Below are 21,365 nucleotides of genomic sequence, written 5' to 3' on the forward strand. Positions count from 1 at the left end.
CTGTTCGGAACCAGTGAAGTTCGGATGATCGGCTGTCAGACGAGGGTCTATCGGACAGGTGCACTCCCGATCGTTGCAGTCGTTCACTCTGTCGTCAGGACCTCTCCCACTGGTTCCACGAGTCGCTGATGGGCCCCACGTTTGGGACGCCAATTGTAAAAAGGTGGGAAGCGACCAATAAACAAAGATCCTTGAGTATTGCCCGGCGGTGTCGCCTCTTTAACCCACAAAATATTAATCAATGAAGAGGCAGGCGCTGGAGACTGGAAGGCAAGAAACAAGGGTTTATTCTCTCCGGAGGAGAACACATCAGTTCGGACAGCAAGTATCGTCACGAGGTACTCTAACCGCATCTGAGGCCTGGCCTCTTATACACAAGTTTATGATCTTTATTGCATGTAACACATTCTTGCAATGCTTTGAAGTATGAAAGGACATCCTCGGAATCTCCCCTTCAGGCCCGTTCCCACACACATTTACAGTTGAAGTCCCCACCCCGGTCACAACAGGTGATGATTATCGCGCAGCTGGACATTCCGCCGATTCACGGAATGTGTGGGGTTGATCGGATCTCATAGGGTGGGGGCTTTGATCAATTCGAGGGTCGTTTAATGGGGGAAGCTTCCTACTGTACGGGGGGGGGGGCAATAAGCAGTATCCGCAGGGCCAGGTGGCGGCCTGGGAATGAGGAAGACAAACAGGCACACAGGAAAAGGGGGTTTGTATCAAAGGACCTGGGACCATGAAAGGAATGAAGGGAGGTGTCGCGCTGGGAACAGGATGGGATTCCGAGGCAGAGCTGCGCTGAAGAGGGGTTTATGACCCATGCATGAGAGAGCGGGGGTGACCAGTGCGTGGGGGGTGCTTGTGAGGGCGAAGAGCCGTGCTGGGGGGGTCAGTGGCGTGCAGAGGGTGGTTCTGACCAAGGTACCTAAAATGGCGGGGGTGCACGACAAAAAGTGTGGCATCGGGGGAAAAGGCAAGATGGCGCAGATAATGTTTACCAAACCGTATTAATTTTCCACAGCAACAAGATACTCAGCGGCCCCTCCACGCCTAGGGCTCACGGCACAGAAGATTGGACTCTGCTGGAGCACCGGCCTTTCATCTGGGGCTAAGGCACGGACAGCGGTACAAAAGTGGTGACTGTCTGGCTGGATACGGTACGCCTCAGATTGAAATGCACGCCTCCACCGGGAAGTAGAGGCCGGAGCTGGTGCCGTGCGCATTGGTCCGACGAGTGGTCCGTGGACGGAGTAGTGGGCTCGTGGACAAAATGGCGGGACAGAAGGGCAGTAAGAGGAATGATCGCACACTCCCTGAGATGCTCGGCAGGGCCCAGGCCAGGGGGGACAGGAATCCATCTTCGCCGGGCTCGGCAGGAAGCTCACAGTCAGCAGGAGTCGGGGAACCCCCAGTCACTAGGTCCTTTCTGGAATCCCTTTTCGGCACGTTGCGAGACGACTTCCAGGCCCTGAAACAGGAAGTAGCGGGAGAGGTACGTGATGTACGTAGAGAAGTGGATGGCTTAGGTGAGAGAGTGGCCACAGTGGAAAGCTCTACGCAGCGGCAGGACGAGGAAATTGCACAACTATTATTATTATTATTATTCCGAGTTTTGTATAGCGCCTGGTTACCAATAGGCATCCCAGCGCTTATCAGAACATAACAGTGCTAATAGGAAACAGGGATTAAACGGAGAACAAAAAAGTTTTTAAAAGTTTACGGAACCTGAGAAGACTAGCTTCGGAGCGCAGTTGTAGGGGCAATGAGTTCCACAAGGAGGCCACATTGATTGAAAACCTTCTGCCACCGGTTCTTGCCCTTTTCACCCTGCCAACCTGAAGGAGGTGTTGGTGGTCAGAGCGAAGGGAACGAGAGGCCTTGTAGGGCTGGACCATCTCCTCCAGAATAGGTGGACCTACCCCGTGCAAAACTTTGTGGGCGATGCAGAGTGACTTGAATTTCACCCTGTCCCTCACCGGGAGCCAGTGAACTACAGCAGGAAGTGCTGCGCCTCAGAGATCAACAACTGGACCTTCAAGCGCACAATGAGGATTTGGAAAACAGGTCTCGAAGGAACAACATAAGGGTCCGAGGAATACCATCCACGGAGGAGGGCACGGATGTGGCCGGTTATTTGCGGGAGCTCTTCAGAGACATATTGGGAGAGGCTACGGACTTTCCCATACGGATGGACAGGGCGCACAGAGTGGGACCCCAGCGGCGCACGGCGGCCCCGCCACCGGACATACTGGCCTTCCTCCCCGACTTCCCGCTGAAGGAACGGATCATGGCTGAGGCACGAAAGAAGCATTCGTTGGCGTTCCGTGGTCACCCTGTGGCTTTATATCAGGACCGGTCTGCGATCACACTACAAAAGCGTAAAGCGTTCAAAATAGCGACAGACTTTCTACGGCAGCACGAAACGCCCTACTCGTGGGGCCACACTTTCCGCCTCATCTTCAAATGGAATGGCGAGACACATCAGCTGCGGTCTCTGCAGGACACGTGTGAAGTATTGGGGATCACAGCAGAAGAAGAGGAATCATCCACGCCACGAAGAAGACTCGCCACTGACGACGGTTGGCGAAGGGTCTCAAGGCGCAGAACATCGACCACGTCACGGAGGCCGGGCTCACCCACCATCAGGGCCGAGATGGCGAGCGCCATCCAAACTGTATCCAGAGACTCAGCTGTTGGTGGAGGTGTCGCATTGACAGCATAAGACTGCTCCGGGGGGAGAACGACATAGCATTGCTGATATTGCAGGCTTGGGGGCCTGAAGGGGGGGAGGGAGCGGGAGGGAAGATGCGTATATCTGGACGTCCACTAAGGTATCATACCACAGACTTGTCCGGTTGGGGCATGACTGGGACTATACGTACGAAGGTTCTGGGGGGTTGGAAGAGGGAGGAAGGGAAGGGGAAGTTTGGAGGGAAGAGTTGGGGGAGTGGGAGGGGGGAGTTGGGAGTGAGGGGACTGGGGAGCTGGGTGGGGGGGGGGGAAAGGAAGGTCCGTCCAGTGCTCTTAATGCATCCGCACTGCCCCGTCTGGGCTCTCATGTCAGTTTGGCTCATGGTCTGTTGTTCAGTGACTCTGGTCCACTGCTTCTGTCACACTGTCTCACTCACCCATGGCGGGGCTTAAAGTTGTGACCTTAAATGTCAAGGGGCTTAATAATCCAACTAAAAGAAGAGCGGTCCTGTCACTACTGGAGGGCACGCAAGCAGACATCTGTCTTCTGCAGGAGACTCATCTGCTAACACGTGACTTCCATAGGCTGCGGTCACGCAACTTCCCCATGCAGTTCTTCTCCTCGAACACTACCAAAACAGCTGGGGTGGCAATTCTAGTGTCCAGGTCCTTCAGGGGAGAGATTTTACACAAATTCGCAGAGCAGAAAGGGAGGCTTTTAGCGTATAGATTCAAGTTGGGGGCCTTGGCGTTTACTATTGGGACAATATACAGCCCGAACGAGCAACAAGAACGCTTCCTTCATTCTGCACTAGTGGACATCACAGCGTCACCTGACAGACACATCATTCTAGGGGGAATCTCAAAATGGTGTTTGACTCGTCGGTGGATAGGTCGGCTCAGTGCCACCCACAAACTGGGGAATTGTCGCAAACGAGGAAAATACAACTGGCTGACCTGGATCTTCACGATCTTTGGCGCCGGCTTCACCCCTCAGATAGGGACTACACTTACTATTCGCATGCGCACAAGACATACGCCAGACTAGACTGTCTTATGGTCACCGTCCGGTCCGGGATCTAGCCACAGCGTCTGAGATAGGTGTCCTCTCTCTTTCGGATCATGCGCCGGTTTCTGGGACCTTCGCTCTACCGTCGGATCCGGCTCATCGCGGGGTATGGCACCTCAGAGACGCTCTCCTGCACACAAAAAACAGTGGAGAAACGCATTATAGAGTTGATAGGGGAATTCCAGTCTCACAATGACAACGCTGACACCCAGCTGGCGACCCAATGGGCAGCACTTAAGGCAGTATTGAGGGGAAGGTTCATTGCGATCTCCTCGGCGGAAAACAAGGATAGGCGGCTAAAAAGGGAAGAACTCACGCAAAAAGTCAGGGTACTTGAACAGGTACATCGCCGCACGGGGGCCCCCAGGATTTGGAGGCAGCTGAAGGCAGCGAAGAAACTCCTGTCGACCTTGGACTTGGACAGAGCGGAATACGCAGCGCTAGGTCTGAAACATGCTTACTGCACGGGAGGTGACAGATGTGGTCGTCTATTAGCAAACAAACTCAGGGTGGCACACCAATGTCGTTGGGTAAAAGAGATTGTGGTTGGTGACGGGTTGATGGTCACCGACGACACCGAGATAGCTGAAGCCTTCTGCCAATTCTACGCTGAGCTATACGCGGGGGAGAGTTCAATGTTGCGGGAACCGGAGGACTATCTGGACACGGTTACCCTTTCATCCCTAGCACCACAGCAAACAGAGTACTTAGAACGGGAGATCCGGGCCGAGGAGGTTATTGCTGCCCTCTCTAGACTTAAGCATGGGAAAGCCCCGGGCCCTGACGGCTATACCACACTCTTTTATAGAACATTTAGCACCACACTGGCACCCATTCTAGCCATACTGTTTAACTCCTTCTCCGCCCCAGGGGCTATCCCACCTGATCTCTTGCAAGCCACGGTGCCGGTCATACCTAAACCGGGAAGGACCGGACCCAATGCAGCTCGTACCGGCCGATCTCGCTCTTAAATGTAGATCTCAAACTATACACAGGGATCCTTGCAGCTAGACTGACACTACATCTCCCAGGTTTGGTGGAGCCAGACCAGGCCGGCTTTGTGCCTGGGAGACAGACCGTAGATAATACCAAGAGAGTAGTACACATCTTGGAAAAGGCCTCCCGGATCCCTGGAGAGAGGATGTTACTGTCGGTCGACGCTGAAAAAGCGTTTGATCGAGTACACTGGCCTTATCTGGAACGGGTGATGGAGAAAATGGGTATAGGCGAGAAATTTCGTTCCTTGGTGTTTAACTGCTACAGGTTCCCGTCGGCAGTGGTGCGGGTGAACGGTTGTAGCTCTAAGCGGTTTGCCATTGAACGAGGCACTAGACAGGGGTGCCCACTGTCCCCGCTCCTCTTCGCTCTGTATATGGAGCCATTTGCCCAGAGAATACGGCAGAACCCAGATGCGACGGGTGTGAAGATGGGAGGGTATATCCATACAGTCAGCCTTTACGCAGACGATGTGATACTGATCCTGGAGGACCTGAGACGTGCCTTGCCCGCGTGTATTAGCGAACTTGAGGCCTTTTTCGAAGGTGGCGGGATTCAGAATGAACATGGGGAAGTCAGCAGCACTAGACATCTCTTTGACACCCGCAACGAGACGGGAGTTGCAGGGGCTCTTTCCCATGCATTGGTCGACACACCAAGTACAGTACTTGGGTATCTTGCTGGCACCCACGCTGCAGACGATGGTGACTGTTAATTATGCGGCTTTGGGCAAGAAGATCAAGGAGGAATTAGGGAGATGGGGTAAGGGCACGATATCCTGGCTCGGCAGGATAGCGGCGATCAAGATGACGGTCTTGCCCCAGATCCTGTACCTGTTCCGGGCATTGCCGCTACAGCCACCCAAGGGTTGGATCCAGCAGACACAGGCGGACTTATCCCGCTTTGTTTGGCAAGGCCGCAAACCCCGGATGAAAAGAGCTCTCACCACGTTAGCTCCTGAGTCAGGGGGACTGGGTATCCCAGACCTACGCAAATATTTTCAGGCGTCGCAGCTGCGGTACCTGGTTGAGTGGAGAAGGTGGGAGTCAGACAAGCACTGGCTATTCCAGGACCAGGCAGTGGCGGGCCGTCCCTTACAGGAGGGACCCTTCCTGCGTAGATCACACCGCCCCCCGAACCTATACGCGTCTTATGTCCCGCGGGTCCCGCTGAGAGTGTGGGATGCTACCAACAAGCACCACAACCTCACCACGTTCCCCTCTCCGTTCACGCCCATTGTGGACAACCCGGACTTCACACCGGGGACGGAACCGGGAGCTTCACGCACTGGCGAACAATCGGCGGCAGGGCACTCTTTCAACTGTATGGTGCAGATGGGGTCCTTCCTCATCAGAGTCTCAAAGAGGACTATCAGCTGTCCGAAACGGACAGGATGCGATACTGGCAGGTGCGACACTGGGCCCTGCAGCCACAGGTGAGGGAGTCGGCAGACAGGAAACTGCTGCCATACGAGAAATGGTTGGTGACGCGCACCTCAGACGCTAAACTCATTACAGATCTCTATAAGATGTTACAGCCCCCTCCTTCCTACTTTCATATCCCTGGCAGAGAGAGATGGAACAGGGAACTGGGCAGGACGCTGAGCCATAAAGAATGGGACCAGATTTCGTATCGCGCAAGGCACTCCGCTTACCACATAGGCCTCACCGAAACATTTACCAAAGTGTCCACATATTGGTATCACACCCCGGAACGGCTGCATGAGATGAATCGGCATATAGAGAACACCTGTTGGCGCGAGTGTGGGCAAATAGGTACACTGACACATGTCTTATGGGATTGCCCACTTCTACATCCCTACTGGAAGGAGGTGATTGACGAGATTGATACTCACTTTGAAATAGAGATGCCCCGCCTCCCGGCTTATGTCCTGTTGGGTCTCCCTAATGGCTTAATGTACCCACTGAAATCCCGCAGAGGTAGGCAAATTACCATAGCATTGGGCTCAGCGGTCCAGAACATCCTAATACACTGGCGCACGACCACTACCCCTTCCATTACGGGTTGGCTACACAGATTTTGGCATGTCCTGGGCATGGAAAAATTATCACTCATGATGACCGGGGAGGTGGAACAATTCGAGGAGCTGTGGCAACCATTTCATGCACTCCTAGCTACAGAATTCAAGGAACTTACATGTCCGAGATACCTGAGGCTACTGAGACTTACACCACCGATAGAACACGCTATTTAACAGCTATTGCACCGGGCAGAGTTTGAGAGGAGGGGCGGGGGCGGGGGCAGACATACACACATTAAACTACATAAGGCACTGGACGGGGAGGGACAGGAGGGAGGGAGGGGGGGTGGGGTAAGGTGGGAGTTGGAGGGGTTGTTCCACCAAAAAGGGAAGGGTATAGAGGGTTTGTTCCTATCTTTGTTCTTTAACACAAGACTAAGCATACGGGAGCGAAGCCGAAAGGGCCCCCACTACAAGGCCTGGGGATCCTGAGCACTACTTCCAGATGGGCCCCTCGGCACACAGCACTGATCCAATTGCTTGAATGTTTCCTTATCTGTCTCTGTACTCTTTCAATAAAATACTTAAACATAAAGTGCAGTCATACTATATCGAAAGGACCAAGTCCTTTCATAAAACAAACCGTTTGTAGCCTTTGCAGAACCCTGAAAGGGACACCCTCTCTCTAAATCATGCATTTCAAGATTGTTAAATTAATGCAGACTTGCTTAGCTAACTAAACAACAACAGTGGTTCTGTTGGTTTCCCGACAGAACCACTGTTGTTGTTTAGTTTCCACACTCAGGGTCTCTGGGTTACCCCATTACAACTAATGACTTGCTTAGCTAAGGCAAATCATGCTCCTTCTGTGCCTCCTCAAGCCCATTCCACATGCCAGAATGGTTCCAGCATGGCTTTCCTGGGAAAGATCCTGTCAGCCAACATCTGGAAAGGTGCCATCTGGCGAACTCAACACACATTGACTAAACACTATTGTGAGGATATTCTGTGCTGCCATTGGGCAGTGGTTGGCCAGACGATGTTAAGAACTTGGTTCCAGACATCTAAATCATCTTTCCACTAGCCACCACTTTCAGAGGAACCTGCTTTCCAGTCTATACAGAGCATATGGATCTATAGACATACATGCTATGCAAACGGAAAATGGTATTTACCCTGTGAGCATCTGTTTGTAGCATGTAGTGCTGTAGATTCAAATGCGCTCACTCACTTCCTAGGAAGCGGGTAGTGATCACAGATGTCCAGTCACTTTTTCAGTTACTTTGACTATTCACAATACGCAGCAAACACAAGAAGATGATGAACGGAGTGCTGAAACTTTCAGACACTCACCTCCAGTCACAGATCTGGGTTTAATCCATTATCTTTCTTTTGCTCACTTCGCCACCCCAGTTCAGACCCAGCCATATGCAAATCAGTCCTGACCCTGTCCCTCATGGGAACAGTCCAGCCCGAACTGCCAAGTGCTCACTATGCCACCAGTTTCAAGCTAGTCTGGCTGATGAGGGGTGATGCCCCGAAACCGGTCCCAGGATGCTTGTTTTCCTGTTCAGGGAGGACCTGGTCTGGCAGTTCGGGCTGGACCGTCCCCATTGGAAACAGGGTCAAAGCTGATTTGCATATGGCTGAGTCTAAACTGGCATGTCTTGGTGAGCAAAATAACAATGGATTAAACCCAGATCTGTGACTGGAGGTGAATGTTTGAAAATGTTCCACATTCTATCCACCTTCTTTTTAGGTTGCATCCACAATACACAGCACACATTATACTTTTCCTTGACACTTCACTCCACTTATACTACTCACAGAAAACAATCTAAAGTGTTTAGCCTGTGTCTTGCCGGTCTTGTGAACTATGAGAGGACTCACAACAGCTCTTGTGACTCTAACTTCTTTGTACAAAAATAAGTTCCGTCATGAGCATCGGTTCAGTCATGAGCATCGGTTGAGCTGTGCTCATGACGGAACCGTTCCGTCATGAGCCCGTTGGCTCATTAGAACCTTCAGCACAGCGCGAGAATTCGCGCCGAGCTGAAGGTGTTAAGAATGTCACCTAGGGAGAGAACTGGCTCCTCCTGAATTGGAAGTGGGCACATTGTGGCATATCCATCCTAACGGGTATGAATGCTACTTAGTGCTGTTTCAGCAGAATACTTTTAATTTTCTATCTTTGGAGTCTTAAACAAAAATAAAGGTGTTAGGATCCGATTTTCTTCCTCCCTGTTTTACCTAGAATTGTACTTTGTCACTAACGCGGGGCTCATTTTGCTAATTTTCTCCTCGTTATTATTCAGGAGGTCCTCCATTTATTTGCAATAAGGATCTTTCACTGTCATCAGCATTTTCAATTACCAAAATTATCAAACCTAAATCTGTCTGATAGATGAGATGCCCAAAATAACCACTAAGCAAAAAAGTGATTATTTTTTGATTGCCAAGTCAGAGATATAGTAATAATGTATTTTTATATTGCTCCAAATACTACACTTTAACATTTTCAAGTGCTATAAATCACAAATATTGCAAACATCATATTTATGGTGGTTCATTGACCCACCTCAAGATGATAGCAGGCTAGTCTGCCTTGCTGGGATTCAAATCATGACCTTTAGAACAGTGCCTTTGTCAGCAGCGCACATTCAGTTAACGAAGTAGTTCTCCCGACATAAGAAAGTTGAAATGTAGTACAGGGGTTCAGGGTTTTGTATATCCTCCATGACTCGATCCTGATGAATGGTAACCGCTGCAAAGACTTTAGCTATGTATATATGTCTGACATTCTCAACCTGTGAAGATTTCAGTAGCTTGACACTATGAGAATTGCCAATGCAGGACAAACATGATTATAAATAAGTATAGATAAATATATAGCTAATTTTATATTTTATTATATTTTTAATATTCTAGATAAGTATAGATAGATGTATAGATAACTAACTTAATCATCCCCTAACCTATACAGTTTGTGACATATACTGGGAGGCTGACAGTTGGGCTTCAGCAAAAAGGCTAATTACACATACATTCTACCTCTATTCCAGTCTTAATATGTAGGGACGCTGCCATTGAGTTATTGTACTGAAAACTTGACCTACTCAATGCAAGTTTGTACCCTTCGGTGCAGATCGACCACGAAAACATCATCTTGACACTTCTCATCGTTTGTCAATGATTCAGATCCCTATAACTAATATGAACACCTTGCAAAACCTTTATGGCAGTGAAGGGGTAGACAATCAACTTAAGAAATTTACCGATCTTTGCAAAGTCTGTGTGCCTGTACGTTCACTGGAGAGATTAAGTCCATAAACAATGCTCTAGGTAGTCAGAGGATAAATGCAGGGAATTATGACATGAAAGCTAAATACATTTATAAAGCATATTGATCAGGCCATGACAACATTCTAGAATAAGAAATTTCCTTGTAATGGATACTCGCCTACAAATCTAAACCAGTTGGCGATGCTCATGCCTTCTTCACATACAGGTACTGTGGCAGAATGTGGCTCTCAAAATGTTAGTGATAATGTAACCCGTTTTAAACTTATAAAGTCTATAGTGTGTGGACAAAGCCCGTTTACGATTTATACATTTCTTGCTCTTCAGAATGATTGAATATATGCCTGTTTGACCAAGGGCGTTGCAGACCGTTCTCCCTTAACTAAGAACTCCCTGCAAATGCTCTTTCTCATTAAGAAGATTACATCTACTGACAGCCCTCCAAACATTCCCTCTACTTACTATTCTCCTCTTTTCCAGTGAGGGTTAAACATTTTATTACCTGGTTTACTAATGGCTCCTTCCAAAACAGGAACTTGTTGAAAAGCTCACCTCATGAACTTCTAAACAAGTAGTCAACATGCATTTACTAAGTCAATACATTCATTATATGGAAGGGAAGCAATTAAAAAAAAAATAATTCTATTTTATTGAGTTATAGCAAATTGTTGACAGCAAACCATAGGTACATATATATGTAAAGTAACCAATGAGGGCACCCTGTATCCATATGGTAGCGGTAGTTGTTAGAAGTTGCAGTGGCTTAACGTCACAGTCCTATCTCTGCTTTACAAATATAAAAAACCGTAATATTCACTACCATAATATAGGAGCTTACCGCCAGTACCATTGTTGAAAGCATTTTGAAGACACAGCCATTAATGAGTATTTTATCAATTCCCAATCTCCTTCTTAATTGACATTTTAACCTAGGTTTTTAGCCTGCCCATACCAATTTAATCAATAAGGTTTTTAGCCTAAAGAAGTTGTATTTCTCGAAGAGAATGGGGATATTATTAAACAAGTAGAGAAAGTTTGGCCAGGATTTACTGTGCCAGCCCAGTGGCTTAACAATAACTCCCATAACCCCCTCCAGCACTGTGCACGGGCGGGGGGCCTTTGGCCTGAGGGCTCCTGACTGGGTCTGGAGTGTGGGTGCCCCCTTCCATGTGCTTAGCAGGGGGGCCCTTACTCCACTGTACTAGCCATAAGCAGCGGCAATGTTATCCATCTCTCCACTTGCCCAGTAAGTTTTTCTAGCACCAGGCTATAGTTCTCTCTCCGCATCATTTGTTTATCTCTAACAAATATACTGAGATACTTAATCGAGTCTACGCATCACCACAATTGATATTCAGTGGACAGCTTACCCATAACTTTTGTAAGAGGGAACATTTATCTCTGGTTAATTTGTATTCCGGATACTTCCCAAAGCGTTGTTACCCCTCATATTATAATTTCTAAATTAGACTCTCTCTGTTTCACAAATAGGATGATATTATCTGTGTACATCGACACAAGCAAATGCTTAGTTGGGAATACTATTTCCTTATGCAGGTGCTTCTCCCCCAATCATGACTAGAAATGGCTCAGTTGCCAGTGCTGAAAAAAGGAGTGAAAGTAGGCACCCCTGACGAGTGTCTGGAAAGTGAACCCATTAACAGGTGCCATAGCCATGTGCTACATATATAGCAATGGCAATGGCAATAGCAATAGGTTCTGCATATTGGAGCTAATCCACCATTCTTCATGAACACGAGGGCAACTCCAATGAGTCAAAGGCCGTACCAGCATCAAGGAACACAGGGAGGGCTTTAATATGTGGCCAGATTTGATGTATATAGGGGACATGGTATGCAAATTATTGAGTTTGCTCCCCCTGGTATAAACCCAGATAGCTCCAGCAGCATCAAGCTCCTCCTCAATAGCTTTTATGTGGGCAAGAATAATAAGTGATAAAGGCTTATTGGATTTCCCATATTTTTCATCCTTTGCTGGTTTTGAGATTGCAGTGTTGACCTGCTTCAAGAATCGAAGGAGTTGGCCCCAGTGAACCGCGGACCCCGCTGGATCTTAAATTATAAAATTCAGACATCAGGCCACCAGACCCGGGAACCTTCCCACCCATCATTCCTTCAATGGCAGTCATAATTTCTAGACCCCAGTGGGCTCCTGCATGTAAGACAAGGTACCACCGTTCATCTAAGTAAGTGCTAACTCATCTAGGTATTCCACAATATGGAGGGTTCCCTCATTGGATAATGAGGCATATAGAATTTTCTAATCTGTTTTAAACATGGTGTGGTGTGGCTCACTGGTTAGAGGCGGCCGACCCGGGAGCAGAGGTCGGCCCGGGACCAGGGTTCGATTCCCGACGCGGCAGGGTCTTGGGCCATGGTCCGCGGACTCGATAATTCTCGCCTCGGTGCCTACTCCAACCATGGGTCCCACTCAGCAACTCTGGGCAATAGCTTGCTTAATCTCTACTAACGGCCCCATCAGCGCCGGGGATGCTCGTCTTCACCTTGGAGATGCCCAGGAGGGACCATCACACAGGGAAAGCCAGGATGGGTTCCCCAGCGGTATACAGCGCCGGGACGCCCCTTTGCTGGGGCAGCTGTGCGCTTTACAAGTATACGACATTTAACATTTAACATCTGAAGGAAGGCAATGTGTCTCTCAACTAATTCCCTGGTAGGTGACCTCATTGAGTGTATAACTGCTTGCTGGTGGGCCTTTCTCGGCATCCAGGACAATGTCCTGCTAGCGCCCTCTCTCTCTCTCTCTCCCCCCCAAGTGTTTGCTCTCTCTTTCAGCCATCTCCTTGTAGGCCAGCAGGGTTTAATTATTTCTTTAAGTACCTTAGAAGAATGGGATGCTTCGTATCTAGATTTGAGATCAGCCGATGTTTTCTATAGTCTATCAGACTGCGTATGTATTGATCAGAGCATCCTGATGTGTTTGCCTTTCATAATATCCATTGCTTAATTTGAGTCAGTGGTTGCCGATGGTGCCTCCAGCACTCACTTTTGGAGACCAGCACATATTTTTCTGCATCCGACATTTATTGGGAACCAGAGGCGGAAAAACAAAGCAGAAAGACCCCAGAAGAGAAAGATGGAAAAGAGGCATGATATGGATTCAACACTAATTAGCCTTGGCATTGGGCATGCCAACATTGAATTGCCCCAGCTTTGGGATTCTGAGCAAGGTTTGGACACCATCACTCATTAAAATACAAAATAAGCACTGGGAATCCCAATCTAACAGGCCGCCACATTGTGTTCCGAATCTCTAATGTTAGGATCACATGGGTGTGGTCGGATAAAGTCTGAATCAGTTATTAACCTTTTGCCAAGCCCCCCATTTTGAACAAAAGTACAGAGAAAGCAGTTTCTTCACACTTGCAAGCTTTATCAATGCAGTTTCCTAGATGCCCATCAATTTAGCTTCTGCCCCAAGCATGGCATGGGCACAGTCTTGCGTTATATGACAGAGAGCCTCCTAAATTTCATTGCCAAAGGGCGTCTGGTGGTCTTGACCCAGCTTGGTCCTGCTGGATCCCTCTACAACATTTTGATACAGTTGGCCATGCCATTCTCCACAACATGTTGTCCTCAATGTCCGGTTTAGGGATTCATGCAAATAGAGAATTTACCTTCCTAAGTAATTTCCACTCCACATCAGAAAGTCTCCTCAATACCTTGTTTCTTTAATATTTATATCCTCTGCCACTTCACCATTATTAATATGTAGGGATTAGATTTTTGAAATTCCAAGAGGGGTGGAACAGGAGTTTGGGAGCTGTTGCTTCCGTCATTCATATTAGCTCAATAAAACTGAAAAAATGTTTTAGTCACCGTTGCACTCCTGAAAAGATCAACAGCACGTTTCACAAGTCCGCCATCATTAGATCAAGTCAATTTAGCAGAGATGAAAAGGTTAAAAACCTAGGCGTTGCAGTGGATTCAGGTCCTGCTTTAAAGACACAAAATCAACAAAACTGACACTACTGTTTATTCATTTTTCTCTCCTTTCTAAGCAAAATTACATATCTCATTCGATCTTATGTTAGGGGCACAATGGTGGGAGTTCAAGTCGGCCTATGATTACACCTTTAACGCACTCTGTACTATATATTTGAGATTTACTAAGCAGCGTATTTATAATCTAAAGATTGCAAAGAATATTGATATTGAAGTACTGCAGGTCAGTGGGTTTCTCTCCCAGTGAAAGTAGAGAACAGAATTCTGTTTAAAAGCATGTGCATCCTAGATTTAGTGGCCACTAGAAATCTGAATTCTACTCATCAGCATTTACTGAGGTGTGGAGGCAATGCAGGCAGCTGCTAAAGCCACATATGCAAGAAGGATTTCCTCCTGTCTTACCCATTGCTACATCATGCATTTCCCCACACTTACACCCGGTGTCAGTGCACACTGCAGTAGAGCTTTGGTGGCATTCTCCAGGAGTATGCCTATCGAAAACTCATGCGGAACATCTGTCACCTACCCACATGCAGTCTGTCGATATTATGATCTTTGGACTTTCTCACAAAGCAATGCCAAATTGCGCACGACAGATCTTTTTAAAGTATTTGGCTAGGCTTAAGTAGGCCAATTATGCTTTCTCCTTTCATTCTTATTGCTCTGGAATCTACTTACATTTGAGAATGGGAAGTAACGTGGCCGCAGGTGAAGGATAAGTTTACTGTGACTTCAATATTTATAGTTTATAGGCTCTTTCTCGATACCTACACTGGACCTGCAGTCATCGGTTTATGGGCTCTGGGTGGCAGAGCACCAACTCTTTGATAGTAAAAAGCCACTGGGCTGAAATAATGAAGTAACCATGAAGGTAGCTTTATCCTAATGATATGAGATGTTTAAAAGGATCTCTTGGCCGTAGGGTAGAATGGATAGTTTCTAGCTACAACACTTTATTTCGTTTTTAGCAACCTGGTTCTCACTGTTTTCGATGGTTGTTGTGTTTGAAGCCATGATGAAATGCTGTGGGAAAGCACAGTGTGACATTCTTTGTACAATATTTAAAATTCGAAGATTGCATTGTCCTTACAACACTATTCTAGTAAATTCTGATTCCAGGTTATTATCGTATTTTCTTTTCTTTCGTAGGATATGCCGAACCAGTTTTATCGTGACCCCCCAATTTTACATGAAGTATTGAGGTATGATTTAGGACTCATCTTCTCATGCACTCACCTCAGCACCCACTTATTCAGTGCACTTCCAAGATCCGCTGTACTGCAAAATATTATGACTGATCTATGATTTCATTTGTAGGAGGTTTGTACGAACAGGTCGCTGTCCTGTGGTATTCATCATCTCCGACAGTCTCAGTGGGGACAGAAACCAAAGGCTACTCTTTCCAAAGGACGTTCAGGAAGAGCTCTTTATTTCCAATATTAGGTAACATGGTACTATTTATTTCTATTTCTGTGTTCAGAATGTTGATTATGTGCAGTATAGCTGACATAAATCGAATAGATTGTTCTATAATTTTCATTTTTGGACATTTAACAGTTTCAACCCTGTGGCTCCCACGAGTATGTTGAAGGTTCTGAACCGCATCGCTACAACGGAAGCTAGTCTGGTAAGGCTTTGACAAATTTTCCAGTTTTTAGATTGTTCTGTTTACGCTGGAAGCTTTCTTCAGGAGTATCAGTCTACTTAAGAACATAGTTTGGCAGAAATTAGTACAATGTTTTTGTTTTTTTTATTTGCCCACCGGAGGCTCTTGTGTCAGAGGCAAGTAGTGGTAACCTGTTCTCACACCACTCTACGGTCAGAATACTTTTTGACTGATGGCACTTTATACCCTATCCTTAACTCCCCGTTGCATATGCCTTGTAGTCTTCCTTTCCAAGTCCAGTGCACCATTAACCTCTATATGAAAGAATATGGCCGTATTAGTTGTACAAAAAATAAATAATTTCCAGCCACTGCACATTGCATCGTGGTAATATGTGTATAATGTTTATCGCTTCAAAGTGTGTCCTTCCTCTTTTTGCTCCCCTCCTGCTGCCCAACCCCTGAGGAAATAAACCATGCCATGTTATTGACATTTGTTTAGTAATAACCACCATTGTGAAAGCATCATCGCGCATTCAGTGTCTGCACTCCCTTTCATGCGAGTCTGGAAAGGCCATCATTAGTTCAGTCTTTTCTTTGTTGATGTCTCACTGTGTGAGAATATTAAACGTTTTCACTGGCTAGTTTACATTTTTTTTTTATATCAGTGTGCGGATACGTTCTGTTCTATCTTGAAAGAGCTATTCAATGGTGTGTGCGTGTGTCTGCGTGTGCGTGTGTGTGTGTTTGTGTCCACATGCGCGCTCACACACAGAATAATTTACCAGTTATTCTCTGAATTAGGTGGTCAGTGTCCCATTGCATGGCCAAAATAAAGTATTCTCAATTAATGCACCATATTCCTGGCAGGTAATTATGTTGTAATTTTTCGGGCATATTTATATTGTCCTTATCTAAGTTATTGTAGTCATCTACAGAGCACTAATCTAATGGAGAACTATCAGCCAGATTCATCATTGAAAATTGCGCTCGCAAAGGGCCAGATTCTGAGAATCTGGCCCTTTGCGAGCGCAATTTTTGCATTTGGGATTCATCATCCCACATGCAAAAATCGCTAATAGCAAAATCGCTAAATTGCGAGGAATTGCATTTAAGTAATCTCTATTTGAGATTCCTTAAATGCAATTCATTAACCATTTTTTATTTGCGAATTCACAATTTTTGGCCGCTATTTACCGCGGAGTCTGACTTCGTGGTAAATAGCGAAAACTTAGAAAAATGCACTTTAGTACAGTTTTCTAAGTTGTATGTTACACACACACATGTCCTTTGGACATGTGTGTGCGCAACATCAGTCTACATTTTCATTTCAGGGGTGCTACAGGGTGTCCTTTGGACACCCCTGGCACCCTTGAAATCGCATCCTTATTTGCGATTAGCAAATTGCTAATCGCAAATAAGGAATAACTCCCCATTCATTCCTATGGGGAGTTATTCCTTATTTGCGATTAGCAATTTGCTAATCGCAAATAAGGAAGCTGTAGGAATCGCAATTTATTTTGCGATTCCTACATGAATCCCGTTTTGCAAGTCCTTAATAGCGATTCCTTAATAATCGCTATTAAGGACTCGCAAAATGGGACAATGATGAATCTGGCTGTATGTGTTTTTTTACCACTAAGGAGCATCATCAGAGGAGGCCCAGTGATCCACATGGTAACATAAAGAACTGGTATGCAACATTTTTAAAGCAAGCATAGTGCTAAATGAGTGGCATTTCACCAGATGAATAAAACAGTCAGTTTGAGCAGCAGTGAAGCTTAGTATCAGTAGTGAAGTAACTGTTCCTGGTCCCCTCCCCAAGCATAGTGCAATGCACAGAATACTATTGAGTTAACATGTTACTCAGGTCAGCCAAAACCTGTCGCAGTTTAAGTAATATCCAAGTGAGAGGTTTTAGAAATGATAATGCTACAACGCTATATGTTTGGATGGGGTGGATAGTATTCACTGAGAGTTGGGGAATACGTTTAAGCTTGACCTCATGACATGCTGCCTATAGTGCAGAATCTCTCAGACACTCCATAAACATACACAGACCAAGGAGAAAATAGGCAATAATGGCACTCAATCAGCACACTAAAGATACTCTCCATGGAAAGGAGGGTGACATCATTCTACTCAGTTGGAGTATTAGAGGGCCTAAGGACCTTCTCAAGATACATTAAGTCTTGGTTATTTAGCTAAGCACCTTGTTAATATACCACTACTGGAGGAAACCCAATTAACCAAGTCCTGGTATGACAAATCTGCCTGAAGGTAGAGTTCATTTTGGTGTTTGTCATGTAATACTTGCTACACTAGATATGTAGCTATCCCTGTTAACAAGGGCACGCCATTTCAGGTACTACACTATCCCAGATCCTGAGCTGAGATATGCAGTATTGGACAGGGATCACATAACACGAGTCATTGCATGTGCAACTAATATTGAGGACCTCTTCTTTCAGAGTACAATGGTGGGGTTCCAGATGGGAGTGATAAGATACAATAGTAAAATAGTTTACTAATAAATCTGAATCTGTCTCAAGCCCCGGGTGGTATGGGAGGCATTCAAGATGGTTATCTGTGCGGTGTGCATACCAGACACGACATAGTGCTGCATGGTATAAAAAAATACTGTACTGCCTTATAGGACATAATGAATTCCCTGGAAACACATCAAACTCTGTCCAGAGGAGAATCCAACCTGCCCACCATTGAATCCTCTCATTGCTAGAATACAAAGATGAAGTGGACAGAGAGGGGAAGCTTTTTGGAAAATCTGAAGTCACAAGAAAGTATTGGAAGGGTGAGAGGCCAAACAGGGAAAAGTAGCAATCTAGTCATGAAAGAGAGAGACTTGGGGAATAAGTTGTATTTCAGCTCAGACATATTGATGGCCTTCACTGAATTCTACACTAACCAATATTCCTTTTAATTGTCTGCACCTTTGGCGGCTTTGAAATTTATTTTATTGTGCACTTATCCATAAGATTTTTGCTCATAATATTTTACCTCTATTTATTAATTTATTTTTTGTGTACCCATTTTTAATCATATTTCTGACCCTCACAGCCCCCTCTTAATATCACTGATCTGTATTTTAACTTTACTTTTACCAATATATATTTTTTGATTGGGTAATGTATCTATCTGGCTTCACATTTTAGGCACTTTCTATCCCTTCTCAGTTCAGGTGCACTTTGGGCTGCTACACTTTGTGGGCCCTATACTATGGGAACCTTGTATTATTTTAGACCATTTAAGGTAAATACTTCTCTTTGTTCCACCCAGAGTAGCTATTTTCTGAGACTTAAGCTGTAGCTCTGTCTGCTCTTTGAGAGCATGTGCAAACTGACTTTGCCCTATTAAGCATCAGTTGGTTTACAAAGGCAATATCGTCTGCATTAAGTCTGCGCATCTGGAGGGAAAAGCTGTCCTTTTTCACCCAACCTTTCATGCTTCCCTCGTAGTGCCTCCCATTAATGAAGCTAGGCTTGTTTATTCATCATCTTTTCTTAAATCCTTTGTTCAAGGCATGTGTACTGGAGTACACATGCTTTGCATACTCCTGGCATCTAGTTTTGGGTCCAGATGATTGCAAGTTGTTTTTCTTCAAAGATGTCTTTTCCAGTCGCAAGGTAAGGTGACACCTCTTTTCAGTGATAGTGCGCATGGGCATCAATTCCATTCCGAGATTGTTTTCATTCCGCTATTGGGTTTGGACGTGTATTCGGTGCTCCGATTCAAAACTGTTAATCGGGATCCCTTTGGTGCATACTTCACTTTACCCTCGTCTGTATTGTTTTCGATCACGTCTTCACCTTTTTGTGTCGAAATCAAAGAAAACCTCATTTATATTATTTAAAAAAACCTCTAACCACGGCCTTCGGGCCTACCTCTTTCCTCGGCTTCTACTTCAAAGACCAATGTCCAGCCTTCTGCTGATGGAACGGACACCATTGCAATTCTGTCCTCGATGCCACTCTAAATATCCGTATACCAACCACCATAAGGTCTGTAACCTCGATCTTTCCCCGGAACATAAAGAGGAAGACCGACGTGTGTCGAATGTTCCATTCCAAAAATACTCTGCCAGACCATCGAGCTCGACAGAGAGACATGCAGCGACAAAGTATCCAGGAAACCCCTGATATTTTCGCTGAGGACATCGAGCAGGAGCAGGAAGAAATGGCAGCGGAGGAAGAAGAGGAACCTGCTCCCTCTAGAACTCCGATTCCGAATTGGAGATCGAACTCGAGTCTAAATACATTCCAGCTGGACAGGGTGCCAGGAGTACCAATCAGCACTGAAACAGCAAGTCAAGCCTTCTGGCTCGGGCCGAGCCAAGATTATACCCCTTCGGTTCCGAAGCATCTCAGATCGATAGAGAAAAAGCAAAATTCCAGCTCGGCACCGAAAATGTTGGCGCCGAAACAAAAAGCCACTCCTTTACAGTCACCGGAGACCATTTTGGAGAAAAGGAAGGAAACGCTGGGTCCTAAACAAAAGAAGATTCCCATAAATCCTGATACTGGACACATAACAGCTAAACCAGTAATACTATTAAAAAGGAAAGCGGACACTGGATACAGAATCCCTCTCAAAAAGAAAAAGGACATAGCTACTAGCCCTATTCAGATCCCCCAGGCCCTTCCACCTTCTTCACCAATACCCATTATACCAGATACAGATCCTTTACACATTACACCATCGGGTTCTCCTTACACAAATCCAGGTATAGAGGAGGAGGATGACAATGATAATCAGCCACATCCAGATCCGTTGGATGACTATAATATAGATCCACTTCAGGATACAGACTCTGATCTATATCCAGCAGAAACTTCCCCTCTTGATGATAATACTGCATATCAGAATTTAATTGCCAGGGCAGCTAATTACCATGGAGTGCCTTTACACGAGAAGGCACTAGAAAACGATTTCCTATTTGAAAATTTAGGAAGTTCACACACAACTACACAAATGTTGCCTACACTTCAAGGCATGTTAAGGCACACTAATGATATTTTTATAGATTCAGTTAGAGCAAGAATACTAACACCTAGGGTGGGCAAGAAATATAAACCCCCTCCATCTGACCCAGTTTTCATTAGTGGTCAGTTGCCTTTGGATTCCTTAGTGGTGTCTAATGCCTGTAAATGGGCAAATTCACAAACATCAGGGAAGGCTCCTCCTCCAGATAAAGAATCCAAACTTCTAAATGCATCAGGGAAGAGAGTAGTTGCTCCACCAGCCAAACATTGGTGTATAGCTAATACACAAGATCTGTTGTCCAGATATGATAGAGCTCACTGGGATGAAATGGAACTATTAAAATATCTCCCAGAAGAACACAAAAAGAGGGGGCAGGAAATATTACAAGAAGGGAAACTTATTTCAAATTCCTCAATCAGATGTTCATTAGATGCCGCAGATACTGCAGCTAGAGGAATCAACACTAGCATTATGCTTAGGAGCCATGCATGGCTCAGACTTTCTGGTTTTAAACCTGATGTGCAACAAACCATTCTTAACGCGCCTTTTGATAAAGAACACCTCTTTGGGCCTCAAATAGATCAGTCCCTAGAAAAAATCCTTTTGTTGCTCCTTATACAGAGAAGGCTCCAAACCTCACACTAACACCCCAGATGCAGCCCTCATCTTCATACAAAACACAAACACTTTCACCCCTTCTAGAGGATTCTACAAGGGTAGATATAGAGCT

The 21,365-nt window shown here is 45.9% G+C and overlaps 1 protein-coding gene across 1 annotated transcript in view; it reads left to right on the plus strand.

Annotated features, from left to right (window-relative positions):
* RAD17 (RAD17 checkpoint clamp loader component) overlaps positions 1-21,365 on the plus strand; it is a 416,585-nt gene that overhangs the window by 135,029 nt on the left and 260,191 nt on the right. The window contains exons 7-9 of the mRNA XM_086960823.1: positions 15,179-15,231; positions 15,347-15,472; positions 15,587-15,656. Coding sequence (XP_086816949.1) covers positions 15,179-15,231; positions 15,347-15,472; positions 15,587-15,656 — 249 coding nt within the window. The remainder of the gene's footprint in view (positions 1-15,178; positions 15,232-15,346; positions 15,473-15,586; positions 15,657-21,365) is intronic.

Source organism: Lissotriton vulgaris, chromosome 3_1 (genome assembly GCF_964263255.1).
Source record: "Lissotriton vulgaris chromosome 3_1, aLisVul1.2, whole genome shotgun sequence".
NCBI classification, from domain to species: Eukaryota; Metazoa; Chordata; class Amphibia; order Caudata; family Salamandridae; genus Lissotriton; species Lissotriton vulgaris.